General features: G+C 39.4%; 1 protein-coding gene across 1 annotated transcript; it reads left to right on the forward strand.

Moving 5' to 3' along the window:
* The first annotated feature begins 779 nt into the window (after nucleotides 1-779).
* Nucleotides 780-14,330, forward strand: LOC141766636 (D(4) dopamine receptor-like). Its single transcript, XM_074633618.1, has 4 exons — nucleotides 780-1,767; nucleotides 7,283-7,395; nucleotides 9,942-10,531; nucleotides 13,827-14,330. The coding sequence occupies exons 1-4, from the start codon at nucleotides 1,525-1,527 to the stop codon at nucleotides 14,042-14,044; spliced, it is 1,164 nt and encodes a 387-aa protein (XP_074489719.1). The 5' UTR covers nucleotides 780-1,524; the 3' UTR covers nucleotides 14,045-14,330.
* The last annotated feature ends 735 nt before the right edge of the window (nucleotides 14,331-15,065 follow it).

A 15,065-nucleotide genomic window follows, 5' to 3' on the forward strand; every position in this document is an offset into this window, starting at 1 on the left:
ATCGATTGACAGCCCTAATTATTATACATTAAGATACTCAGCAGTATATAAAGTACGTAAAAATGGCCCTACCTTTACCAACCAAAACATTAAAGTGATACTTTTGGTACTTTGAGTATATTTTTATACTTAATTAAAACTTTGCAGGACTTTTCCTTGCAGAGTCTTCTTCCAACACTGGTGAAAACTGTGGAGTGAAAAGATCTCTATTGTGAAGCATCCTTAATCTGTGTATAATCCTTTCATAATCCTAATCTAACTCATTCATTAATTAAAAAAAAATCCCATTAAAATGCCTTTAATTACATCTCTAACGTGATATATTTATTTAAGGGGAAACAACTAAGTTATTCTGGTTCATAATATTTGCATGTAAACACAAACTGTATATATGATATAGTGTAGGGCTATAATATCTATTTCGCTGCTGTTAAATAAAGTTGCGGATATTTTTTGCAGCGTCCACTCCTCTCCTCACAAACACACACACTCACACAAACACACACACATACACACACACACACACACACACACAAACACACACACACTCACACACAAACACACAAATACACGCACACAAACACACACACACACACGCACACACACACACACACAAACGCACACACACACACACACACACAAACACAAACACAAACAACACACACAAACACACACACACACAAACATACACACACAAACAACACACACAAACACAAACACACAACACAAACACACAACTACACACACACACACACACACACACAAACACACGCACACACACACAAACACACACACAAACACAAATATACACGCAAACACACACACACACACACACAAACACACACACACAAACACACGCACACACACACACACACACACACAAACACACCATACAGACAGACAGACAGATGGATAAACTGTCTCCTGCTGGAGCTCAAGGACTGAAGGACACCGTAAAGCGCAGCTGATAAGCGGCTTTGATCGGCTAATTTGTGCCCCGGTGGCCTTTCAGCAGGCTGCAGGTGAAACACACCGGACCTGCAAACAGCCGCAGTCCGACACACTCACCACGGGTTAAAACCGCAGACCCTCCGGCTGGTCGTCACTCTGCAACCTGAGCGTCCAACAGAGCAGAGACATGGATTTACTCCTCAACCTTCTAATGATTTAAGGGCTTTAATTAGCAAAATGTTCTTTCTCAAGACAAACTGGACTTTATAAGCACTTTGTTTAACAATTATGAGTTAGGGGGTTTAAATGTGTGTTTTATTTTGTAGAAATATACCAAACTCCAAGTTTTTTGTGCGTAAAAGTGCGCACTCTGGAGCTCTCCACTGCAGAGTCTGACTCGTCTCCGTGACAACCATGATGATGAGACGGCAGAGCGAGGACCGGAGTCCGATTCGGTCTTCATGAGAGAGAGAGCTGGCCGCGCTGCTGTGGCCTGGACTGGCGCGGAGGAGCGGAGGAGCCGCGCTGCTGTGGCCTGGACCGGGACGGAGGAGCGGAGGAGCCGCGGTGGAGATGGAGGCGGTCAACCTGAGCACTGCAGGGGCTGCAGAGGCTCCAGGGGCTCCACACAACGTGCCGGCTCTGTTGTTCGGGTTGCTGCTGATCGTGCTGATCATCTGCGGGAACCTGCTGGTGTGTCTGAGCGTGTTCACCGAGAAGGCGCTGAAGACCACCACCAACTACTTCATCGTCAGTCTCGCGGTGGCGGATCTGATGCTCGCGGTGCTCGTGCTGCCGCTCTTCGTCTACTCCGAGGTGAGATCACAGCTACTAGTTTAAACCTTACTTTCAATTAAGGTGATTTCAAGGGTCAATTAAAGTTTATTTGGGTATTTTAAAGTGTTTTTTTTGCTACATGGTGAATCCTGAATCCATTAAAACACCCTTAATTAATTAGAATGAGTTAATTGATTAATTGATAAATGGAGCTAGAACCACAAACAGATAACAGAGATAACATCAGTCTAATGTTATTGTCAGCAGCACACTGTCTGTGGAAATATTACACGTTAGTTTGCAGTACAGGTGAGGTACTTTTTTACTTTAAATGTTTCCCTCACAGCTGCATACATCCAGAGCTCTAACTGGATTGTAAAGAGGCACAATAAAAATATTACGCCTCAATTATCAAATTAAGTGCAATGACTTTTCCCTGCTGACAATGACTTTTGCTGCTGACAAGAACATTAGACTGATGTTATCCCTGTTATCTGTTTTAGGCTCTAGCTCCATTAATCAATTAATCAATTAACTCATTATAATTACTTAAGGATGTTTTAATGGATTCAGGATTTACCATGTAGCAAAAAAAAACTTAAAAATACCCAAATAAACCTTAATTTACCCTTGAAATCACACCAAACACCTTTACATTAAGGTGGTAACCAGATATCCCTTTATTTGTCCATTCATTTAGAAAAGCAATAACCAAGCCCCTTAAAACATCCATCTAAGGGTGCTTTCCCCTTAATGTACACATACATTTAAAGTATTAAACAAACCCATTATTTATAGAGTTTTTAAAGTATATAAGGGATTGTAAAGAGGCAAAAACTAAACCCCTAAAAACACCTTAATTATCAAATCAAGTAGCTTCTAAGGGGTGCATGAGTTTTCTCTTAATTAACACATTAATTAGCTGCTGCTGACAAGAACATTGGACTGATGTTATCTTTGTTATCTGTTTGTGGTTCTAGCTCCATTAATTAATGGATCAATTACTTTCTTATAATATATTAAGGGTGTTTTAATTGAGTATCTGCTTGGTTTGCAGTACAGTTGAGGTACTTTTTACTTTAAATGTTTCCCTCACAGCTGCATCCAGAGCTCCATGCAGGGGCCCCCTGACTGTTTCAGGGGCCCCACGGAGTCTTCAGAGTCCAGATGCAGGTGCAGATGCATAGCAAGACTAATGGATTCTGGATTTACTATCTAACAAAAAAAACCTTTAAAATACTCAAATAAGCCTCCATCTACCCATGAAAACACACCAAACACCTTAGTTTAAACCTTACTTTAAATTAAGGTGTTTGGTGTGATTTCAAGAGTCAATTAAGGTTTATTTGGGTATTTTAAGTTTTTCTTTGCTACATGGTGAATCCTGAATCCATTATACCCGCTAGAGAGACCCGACAGACCTCCATCTGGACTCTGAAGACTCTGTGGGGCCCCTGAAACAGTCGGGGGACCCCTGGAGCTCTGGATGCAGCTGTGAGGGAAACATTTAAAGTAAAAAGTACCTCACCTGTACTGTACACAGATACTCAATTAAAACACCCTTAATATATTATAATGAGTTAATTGATCCATTAATTAATGGACTGAGTTAGAGATAACATCGGTCTAATGCTCTTGTCAGCAGCAGCTAATTAATGTGTTAATTAAGGGTCATGCACCCCTTAGAATCTACTTAATTTGATAATTAAGGCGCTTTAAGGGGTTTAATTTTTGCCCCTTTACAGTCCATTATATACTTTAATAAGTATACTCCTTAATGGAAATGATAAGTAACGGCGAAAAGTAAGTCTTTTAAAAACACCTTAATTTCCAGAGCTATTAATTACGAAATTAATTTACCGCCTGAAAACACACCAAACACCTTTAAATTAAGGTGGTAGCCACAGACCCCTTAATTTTTCCATTAATTTAGAAAAGCAATAACTATGCCCCTTAAAACATCTATCTTAATTTATTTACACATGAATTTGAAATATTAAACAAACATTCATTACTTATTTCTATTTCTTATTTCCATTAAGATGATGCTAGAGTATATATAACGGATTTTAAAGAAGCAAAATGAAAACGTCTTAATTATCAAATTAAGTAGATTCTAAGGGGTGCATGACTTTCACCTCAATTAACACATTAATAAGCTGCTGCTGATAAGAACATTAGACTGATGTTATCTCTGCTATCTGTTTGTCTTCAAGCACAGTCCATTATTAATAGTTCAATTAATTCATTATATTATATTAAGGGTGTTTTAATGGGGTATCTGCTTGGTTTGCAGTTTTTTTTAAGGTTTAAAAACTGCTCAAAATTAAACAAAAAACACGAACGTCTTCACAATTTTTTTTTTATTTTAAGGCAATACTTAACCAACCCATGTCATTAAGATTTTATTAAAGTATGTAACGGATTGTAAAGAGGCAAAAACTAAATCCCTTAAAAGACACCTTAATTATAAATTTAAGTAGATTAAGGGGTGCATCACTTTCCCCTTAATTAACACATTAATTAACTGCTGCTGACAACAACATTAGACTGATTTTATCTCTGTTATCTGTTTGTTTTCTAACTCAGTCCATTCATTAACTGATCAATTCATTCATTATAATATATTGAGGGTGTTTTATATTAAAAGTTTTACGTTGTTAAGGGTTTAAAAACTCTCAAAATAAACCAAAAAGCACGAACGTCATCACAAAAAATGATATTGTAAGGTATAAACTAAAGGATTGCGGTCATAAGAGGTTTCTACACCTTAAAGATCATTTAAACGATGCAGGTAAACCATTAAAACCTCTCAATATAACACAATCCATCAATTTATCCATTAACCATCACATTACAAATACCTTAATTTCATCATTTTTGTATTGTATAGGTATTGTAAGGTTGAAAAAATAAAGATTTAGGGTGCTGCAAAGAGAGAAACAACAGGAACATTTTCATCTTGTGACCTTGTGACCAGTTCAGATCTGTATTGAGCGGACAAAATTAAAAACATGAAAACAATAAAAACACAAAGGAAGACATTAAAAGAGATGGAAAAACAATAAGAACAGGGAAAAGAGAAAGTGCTGAGCTGAGTATGAACAAAGAGAAAGTTTATTAAGAAGTCTTATTTCACATGGGATCAATAAAAACTTGAACCTGATGCACCTCATTTTCAGAAACCAAAAAGAGACGGTCTGCCTTAAAACTGTGACGGATTTGTGTTAATAAAAGTGTGATTAAACATTAAGAAACAAAAGTAAAGACAGGAGTATACAAATAAAATATATACTGTAGGTACAATAAATAACATCATGGTATCTTGATTAAAGGGAGCAATTCTACAGCGTACAAATATTATATTATTATTACATTATATTATAATAAAAGGCTTGTGAATTAACCCCCATGGATCAATAAAGTTTAATCTTAACTGATTTATTTATTTCAATAAAAAATAAAAAGTATTTGTTGATTATATTCTTAATAACTTAAGTTTTTAAAATTAATGTAGTGGAGGGAAAAGTACAATATTGCCTCTGAGATGTACTGCAGTAGAAGTATAAAATAGCAGTAAATGGAAATACTCAAATAAAGTACAAGTACCTTAAATCTGTACTTAAATTCAGTACTTGAATATTGTTATTCTCTCTGCTCTCTCTTCCTGACGCCCACACTCACTGTAGTTATAAGCGTATAGGGTGAGTTGCTGTATTTAATTATTCATAAATTTGTATGTTTATAGATTATTTATTATATATATATAAAATATATATATAATTTATTTATTTCATATTTTTGTATTTACATGTTTATTCATTCATTCATTCAATATTTGTGTGCATTTTTTATTTATTTATATATGTATATAAACAAATATAGTGTTATATATATATATATATATATATATATATATGTACATATGTATATATACATATGTACATATATATATGTATACATATAAATATATATGTATATATATATATATATATATATATATATCATACGCTTATAAAATAATTATAATAATAATTATTATTTTATAAACATATGGTTTGTATTTAGTCATATATATTTTATATTTATTAATGTCAAAACTATCTCTTTATTTGACCTCGGTGTTGAACTAACATGTTAATGAAGTCTGGGTTTTAAAATCAGTGAACTTTCCCTTTAACCGTCGGCTCTGAACTCCAACTCATCCTCAGGTCAAGCTCCGCCCCCTTCTGTGACATCACTGAGTAGAACTCGCGTCCGAAAACAGCAGAGTGACACAAAGATCTCATATTAAATATTATTTACTTTTCTATTTTATTTTATTCTCATTAATTAATGAATTTGTCTTTAAATCAGCGGATAAACAAAACTATTTTTCGCAGCGATCACAGACTGACTGATGGAGGCAGGAAACCCTCTTTTCATCCATAAACTTTAAATTAACATAAACAGTGAACACTTGTGCTGTTACAGCCAGTCTTTGTCTATCAGAGAAAAGTAAACACTGTACATTCCTGCTGAGGTCGGCTCAGCTCCAGGGGTCAAAGGTCAGCCAAGGGGCCCCACAAATAACAATGGATTTTAGGAAAACAATGAAAACAATGAAAACAATATAAACAAGTCCATGTTTTCAGTTATTTTTCCATCCTTTCGTCCTTTCTGTTTATTTTTCCATTCATCATGTTGCTTCCTCCTCACAGTTCATTTTTTGTTTGTTTTGAAATTTAAACAGTTTTTTGTTTTTATTGTCACAACAAACATTTGACCACAAAAACTAAACTAATTAAATTAATACGAATATATTATAGAATAAATAAGAAGTTTTATGAGTGACACCGCAATGTCAAAATACTCCAATACAAGTATATTAATGGAGCTATTAAAGGATTTATTGATTTAGATTAATGTGTCTGGGGTAAATTAAGAGATTTTAATGAACAGTAAGGAATAAATTCAGCATTAAAAAAGTTATTTTTAGAGGACATTTCATAGTTGTAGTTATATTTATTTATTTTTATAGTGTGTTTATATGCACATTAATGAATTTATTCATATTAGTGTCATTTGCATTAATGTATTTAGTACTTTTATATTTTTCAGATTTGTAATGTATTTTTATATTTTATTTTATTTATTTATGTAAGTATTTTATTTAATTTGTTTTTATTTGCATTTAATGTATTTATTTGTATGTATTTATTTATGTTTTATATAATTGCATGTTTATAGATTATTTATTAATATTTTTATGTACTGTATAATAAATTAATTCAGTCAATACACGTGTTCATTTTTTATTTTTATTATTTTTATTTACTTCTTAATATCTTATATTTGTAGGATTTTATTTATTTATGTGTTAATTCCCTTATTTCCACAACTCGGCTCAGTTAAGTTCAGTACTTGAGTAAATGTATTTAGTTACATGATGTATATATGTGTACATTATGTATATATATATATATCTATATATATATATATATGTGTGTACAGAATATACAGTTTGTATGTTAACGTTGAGTGTGAGTGAACATACTGAGCGTGTTTTTTTCAGTTCCAGGACGGCGTGTGGACCCTCAGCACCACCATCTGTGACGCCCTGATGACTATGGACGTGATGCTGTGCACCGCCTCCATCTTCAACCTCTGTGCCATCAGCATCGACAGGTCAGTGCTCACCTGTACAGGTACACGCAACATGTAAACAGCAGGTCAGTCTGTGAAGAAAGGATTTAAATGTTGATGTCAGTAGTCGTCCGTTAAAGCGGTTTGAACAGTAGTCACTGGTGGATGAAATACTCAGATCTTTTTCCTTGATAAATCGATCTTCCTTTGCAGTGTAGGCGGTTGTTGCCAATGCTGGAATAGCAACTTTTCCAGCAGGATATTCCGTCGTTGAATCAGGCTTTCACCAAAGGGATGTGCACGGACATCTGTATTTCTAGAACAGCCAACAACCAAGCCAGATTTTCTAAAGTCTGAAAAGAGAGCCACAAGGAGGAGCAGAAGTCTAGTTTTCTCTCAGAACACTTGAATTACAATATGCTGAAACGTTGTTATGGAACTTTTGCCCAATGATGCCAAAGATATTCTGCCTACCCCTGCTTTAATATTATACTCCATTTCTGCCAATAGATCCCCCTAAATGCTACACTCTGGTCCTTTAAGGCAATAAATTCATCCAGAAAACCTAAAAATGGTCCTCAGATCTGGCAGAATGTTTCACCAGAGCTGAATTTTCTTCAGCTGTAGCGAGTGCAGTGTATTAAAAGGAAGAGGTCAAATTTCAGCCGTAACTAACATAGCCGTCATAACCGGAGCTTTAAATCGGCCTTCTGGTCAGGGGTCAATCAGCTGATTAGTCAAGGTCATCAGGGTTAGACAGTCACGCCACGGTTCACTCTCATGTGGAAATATGAGGATGACCTTTTTGTCTTGTTTCCTGTAAAAGCACTAAAAGAAGAAAAATCAGAGGATGCGTCTACGGTGATGAACTACCGGCATCTCTCTGCGCTCGTTAGTTTGTCCCAATGAGATTATCCAAACTCACGGCTCATGTTGAAGGATGAAGCTCTGAGCTGAAAACCCGGAGCTGCTCCTCAAATCTAACGTCCCAACTCCAGATAAATATGATTAGATCAGAGACTGATGGGGGCAGTGGAGCTAACGTGGACTGATAGTGATGATCTGAAGCTTTTTGAATCAGCCGGCAGCAGTTAGAGGTTTAAGAGTCTGAATAATTCAACAGGCCGGAGCAGGAAACAGATCCTGAAGGTCTGCAGAGAGTCCAGCTGTCCACAGACTTCTGGTCCCTCTGCAGGTTTGATGGTTTTAACAGCAAACTGACTGATGACTTGCTGTCATTCAGAAGAGGACCAGGGGCCCCGAGGGCTGACGACGGGGCCTGAGGAGCCTCTGAATGATGTGACTGTTAATATTTCTTGTTCTTGAAAGTCAAAGAGGTCAGTCAGAAGTATTTTGTCCTCATCACGTGATTTTGCTCCTGATCAAGATCTGAGTTAAAGGAATAATATATCAGCCATTTAGCTTAGCTTAGCATAAAGACTGGAAACAGGGGGCAACAGCTAGCCTTGTCCAACGGTAACAAAATCCACCTACCAGCACCTCTAAAGTTCACTAATTAACACGTTATACGTTGTTTGTTTTAAAAATTTCAAAGGGCAGGTACATTATTTAGTTTTTTATATCATTTTCAGACCCCCGCGCCGGGACCCTTAAGTGTACTGCACGTTCATGCGTGCTCACAATTTGTTAGTGACTGCTGAAAAACGGGACATTTGAGTGTTAGTGTCAGATATTTGTCGGGACTTGGGACACCCAGCTTAAAATCGTGGACAGTCCCGGACAAACCGGGACGTCTGGTCACCGTACACCAACTAACTGATCGACGCAGCGGTAGACCAGCAACTCGTGTGTTCTGAGAGGTTAAATGACTGTTTTTGTGAATGGAGTTTGGTGGCTTTGAAGACAGCTATATAACGGCTTCAGCGTCCCCGTCTGATGGCGAGATAAAGCGGTGAAAATAGTCTAAAGATAGCATAAACTTAAACTGATACTGATTTTTTTAGGGAGCGAAAATGTGTTTTTCTGCTGATCTCATCCACAGCTGCTTTACCTCGCCGTCAGACAGCCCTTTCCGACAGGGAACTGAAGCCGTTATATAGTTATATTATATAATCACAAGGTAGCCACGCCCTAAAGCATCCCCTGCTTTATGGTCTATCTGACTCTAAATGGGACCATAATTTACTAAATGAACATCATGCTGTATTGAAGAAGGCTTGAAACTAGCGATTGAGACCATAATCTCATGTTTACAATGTTTACTGAGGGAATAAATCAAGTGAGAAGTAGGATAATTTCCTCGTAGACTTCTATACAATCAGACTTCTTTTTGCAACCAGAGGAGTCGCCCCCTGCTGGCCATTAGAAAGAATTTAAGTTTAAGGCACTTCAGCATTGGCTTCACTTTTCAGTCCCGGAGGTATCTCGCTAACTTGGACTCAAGGATGAACTGTTAAGAATTTGGTGGTCAAAGGTCAAGGTCACTGTGACCTCACGTCCGTATCATTCTCGTGAACAAGATAATTCTAGTTAATGAATATCATGAATAAAAACTTTTTCCACAGCTCAGGCTGTCAGTTTGTAATTTCAGGCGCAACAGATTGTAAAATGTCTCTCACTTGTTGCAGGTTCATCGCCGTGTTAATCCCTCTCAACTACAACAGGAAGCACGTGGACCTGCGACAGACGGTGCTGTTGTCGGCCACATGGATCGTGGCCCTGGCGGTGGCCTCGCCCATCATGTTCGGCATCAACAACGTGCCGGGCCGCGACCCCACCGAGTGTAAACTAGAGAACGACGACTACGTCCTGTACTCCTCCGTTTGCTCCTTCTTCATCCCGTGTCCCATCATGCTGCTGCTGTACTGCGGCATGTTCCGTGGCCTGCGGCGCTGGGAGGAGGCGCGTAAAGCCAAGTTGAAGAACAGCATCCAGGCCTGCCGCAAGCTGCAGGAGGCCGCTGCCTCGCTGCCGCCGCTGGCCTCACTGCCGCCGCCGCTGCCGCCCATCATAGAAAGGGAACTGACGGATATTCCAGAAGAGCCGTCCACCTTCCCGTCCGTAGACAAGCACTTCCACTCGTCAGAGTACAAAGACCGTCCTGTGCACACCGTCAGCTTCGCAGAGATCAAGTTCAACCCAGACCCTCGCAGGAGGAAGACGGCCAAGATCAACAGCCGGGAGAGGAAGGCCATGAAGGTGCTTCCTGTCGTTGTGGGTGAGTTCACTTCCTGTCTAGCAGTTATATCACTGCCACACAAAACTGGATTACCAACAAAGTGAGCAACTAGTCTGGGATTAAAGGGACAGTGCGTAGGATTTGGTGACATCTAGTGGTGTGGTTGTAGATTGCAACCAATTAAATACCCCTCCGCTCACTCCTCCCTTTCAAAGACTGCCATAACGTGAGCCGACAAGGGCAAAATAGTGGTAACTCCGTTCGCCTCGGTCAGAGGCCATCCTTACCATAATAACACTACTTTAAGAGCAACGAAAGTCAGACTGCGGCTGCCGGTACCACGGTTTTGCACTCTGCAGCTCATGTTACCGCAGTTTCACAAACGTGTTGGAGAACTACGGTGACTTTTAGGTCACGTAAAAACACGAAAGTCTCTCTCTAGAGTTTGGTTTGTCCGTTCTACTGTAGAAACATGGAAGAACAACATGGCAGACTTCGTGAAGAGGACCCGCTACCTATGTAGATATGAAGGACTCATTCTAAGCTAACGAAAACACAACGATTCTTGGTTTCAGGTGATTATACACTAATGAAAACATAGTATAATATGAATATTATGTTCCATTAATGCTATGAGATCCCGCTAAATGTTACATGCTGTTCCTTCAAAGGATCCAGAATCCAGCAACACTTGTGTGAGATGAAATTAATCAACCTCCCGATATAGTTGTGAGTTCTGGGCCTCGGGCCGCTGTAGAGTCATGGGTTTCAGGAACAGCTTCAGCTGCTTCTAAGGTGTATGGAAAAAGTTCTCAGAGGGTCAAAACTCCAGCAACACTTCTGGTATCAATATTTGATTGTGAGACCAACGGCAGCCTTTGATGCCCACAAATCTCACTATTGTCCCAGGAACCCAGAACTCCAGGTGCCCCCTAAGAGCTCCAGATTTACTGTCCAACAGCCAGATTGATTAATAAATCAGTCGTAATGACCTTCCTCAAACTGAACAATCAAACGACGGCCGATTTTAACATTAGTTGGGGGCTTAATCTGCACATTGTTTATCCGGCTTAAAACATCCTAGACAAGTTTGTTCACTGAACTCAAAGATATGAAACTGATATTAATAAACCCTCCTTCCAACTGCAGGTAAAACAGCGAACAAGGCGACCCCTCAAAAATGTCAAATTATCAAAAGACGTGTTAGTAAATAATGCGTTACGGTCCATCGCTGAGTGTGTCTCATCAGAGAAAACCTGAACCCTGACGAATCCCAAACGCCAAAATGTGTCGACCTCACAATAAAATAGTTGTAGTACTTTAGAGTTACAAAAGATTTAGTAAAAAGTTATCCAGATATAAAAGATATAACGGGAACTGCGGGTACCTGAACGCCTCACCTCCACCTCTGATTTCTGTTCAGAGGCTACAGGTACCTGAACGCCTCACCTCCACCTCTGATGCCTGGTCAGCGGCGCTAACACATCAGTTAGAAAAGGTCGTCCTATTAATAGCAGTCAGCGTTGGTTCTAATACGTAGATGTGCTTCCCTTTGGCACACTGCAGCTAATCCGGCAGCTCCTTAATCTGAAATCCAATTATTACGTAAAGCTTGGCCAGACACGATTTTCAGTGTGCAGGTAGTTCACATGAATCTCTGCTTCATCAGCTCACCTGACAGTTCAGGTGACGTCCAGAGAGCAAGACTTAACAATATACAGAAAATAATACATTTGCAAATTGTCTGACCAATAAAATATTTTGAAAATATTCTGCTGATGATAATGTAGGTGATCACCTACATTAGAAGGTCACCGCTCTGTTGGTTGGTAGGTAGATGTGGAGGCATGCAGGTAGGTAGGTTTGTAAAACAGTTGGCAGGCTGACAGGCAGAGAAATAGGTAGATTTGGAGGTAGGCAGGTGAATTGGTGCGTAGATAGCAAGTTGGTTGACTGGTAGAGAAGTTTGGCTGGTAGGACAGTTGGTAGTTTGGTAACAGAAGTAACTTGGCAGGTGAAGCTTTGTCTCATTAGCTAATCTGACTCAGCAACAAATTGGTAGCTTGGTAGATGGTGTACGATGGTAAGTAGGTTGGTGGGTAAGTAGGTTTGCTGGATGGGAGGGAGGTTAATTGGTAAATAGGCTAAACGGTAAGTTGGTAGACTGGTAGGTAAGTTTGTGAGTAGGCTAATTGGTAGGTTAGAAGATTAACTTTCCCCCGGAACTAGAAACCTTTTGAGGACCTCAATGCATTTTGACTACAGGGAACAGGATCTAAATTAAGTTACAGGGACATTTCCAGGTCCTGGTTGGGGGGTAGTACTTTATGAAAGTACAGTAACTTTCTGGGTGGAGTTTGCAGGGATGACTGTCGCTGATTGGTAAAACATAAACACAGCATTGCTGCATCAACGGCTTCAACTCGTGCTTACTGATTCATTCATAAACAAGGAAGAACTCTAGTACTGATTTAGGACCATTTTAGGACGAGGGGAGAGCATTTCTCTTTGTTTAATAACATTTTTTTTTTTTTTAAGATTATTTTTTGGGCATTTTTAAGCCTTCAATGATAGGATAGTGGATAGTCTAGAAAGGGGGAGAGAGAGAGGGGGCGACATGTGGAAATGGCTGCAGGCCGCCGCGGTTAGGACTCAGCCTTGTTATATGATAACATTGAAAGTAAAGTTAGGCTCTGCTGTCGGCTTCCCGACTCATCAAAACAGAAAAAGAGAGACAGATTGCGATGGTGAGTGGTAACGTTAGAATAGACAGACATCACAGTGCATGAGAGAAAGAAAAGTTATTTTCTGATTGTTTCACGGCGGTTATGTTCTAAAAACACAAATAAATAACCATCAAACCTTTTTAGTTCCTTGAAAAGTAGTTCCTGGGACTGAAACTTTTGGTGGAAGCCTGGTTTATATTAGTTTGGAGGTGAAGCTCTGCTTCTTTAGCTCATCTGAGTATTCAGGTGGCAACCCGAGGGTCATCTACCAGTGTTTGGTAGATTGGTAGGTTGGTTTTTAGGTAGTTAGGTAAGTCGGTAGGTTTGTGAAGTATGAAAGTTAATTTCATCTGATTATTCAAGAGTCAACCTGGTAGTAGCGCTGAGCGGTCAGTTGTTAGATTGGTAGGTTTGTAGGTAAACTTAGATTTGGCAGGTAGGTCAATAAAGAAATAATAAAGCGTTCAGCCCAACCTGAGAGCAACATTTTAGGGATTTTCTTCTGAAACATCTGACTCTGGATAGAAGAGGGTTTATCTAAATGTTCAGTGCAGTTCTTGGTGTTTCTGTCTTACCGTAGACAACCTCTTCTTCTTCTCCTCCTGCAGGTACCTTCCTGTTCTGCTGGACTCCCTTCTTTGTCCTCCACACGATGCGTGCTCGTTGTCAGGACTGCCACATCCCGCCGGCCCTGATGAGCGTGGTGACGTGGCTCGGCTACGTCAACAGCGCCCTCAACCCCGTCATCTACACCATCTTCAACACCGAGTTCAGGAAGTTTTTCAAAAAGTTCCTGCACCGCTGCTGCTCCAAGAATGCCTCATGAGGACGCCGCCCGACGCCGCTGTATGGACGATTTTTCAGCTGCAAGAGACGCTACCGACTGTTCATTTAGTGTCTGTTACCTGTTTACGTTGCCATTGTTTCCATCCTCCGTGAGGTTTTTATTTTTCTACGCGTGACGACAGCAAAGTTTGTTTGAGCTTCGTATATCCTGTGAAGAAGCTGCAGTCTGAGGAACAAACTGTTTCAGAGGATCAGCAACACGTCTACATCACACAACCAACAAGGACCGATTTTATATGTTGAAATTCATCTTTTCAGAATAAAAGTTTTCACACAAAAAAAAAAGCTGTGTGTTTGTGGTCTGGAGTTGATTTTCAAAGGTCAGAAACTTCTTAGTTTGGGGTCAAATCAACCAGATGATCAGATGTTTGGAAACTGGTGTATACTTCTAGACTAGTGCCTGCAGGATCTGGACCTCCACAAAAGTCCTCTGAAGGTCATTAAAGTTTGATGATCCAAAGTCTGAGAAAACAAGCCGACGTGAAGCTTTAAAAGCTTCTCAGCAGATTTCATCAGAGTCAAAAACCTCCCGAGGACAGACTGACAGCAACACACACAGAGTGCATCACTCCTAGATGCCTCTGGTGTTTCTTTCGGATAATTTTAAAACTTGCAACCTCCTACAGAGGTGGATGGAGCTTGTGGTTTTTCCTGTAAAAAAACAAACTCTTAAAGGTCTTAAATCTTGAAGGATAGGTTCACCATTTTTCTAGTCTGTCTTAAAGCTAGGGTTGGTAATCTTAAGAAACTAGCGCGAGTACTCTAGATTTAAAAAATAATCCAACCAAAAAACCCATCCCAATGTTGCCAACTCTTTTCTAATGGAAGTAGCTAGCAGCACTAGCTCCAAAAGCCCTAAATCTAGAGAGAAAGTCGCAAAGCCTGCAACATTGACAGTCCGTTACTTCAGGCCTCCCTCCAAAGCCCCTCCCCAACAACGAACATGGCTATTGTTAGTACTCACAGCCGTCAAGCTAGCAGCTTGTGGAAGACTCTGGTGA

This window comes from Sebastes fasciatus, chromosome 4 (genome assembly GCF_043250625.1).
Source record: "Sebastes fasciatus isolate fSebFas1 chromosome 4, fSebFas1.pri, whole genome shotgun sequence".
Taxonomy (NCBI): Eukaryota; Metazoa; Chordata; class Actinopteri; order Perciformes; family Sebastidae; genus Sebastes; species Sebastes fasciatus.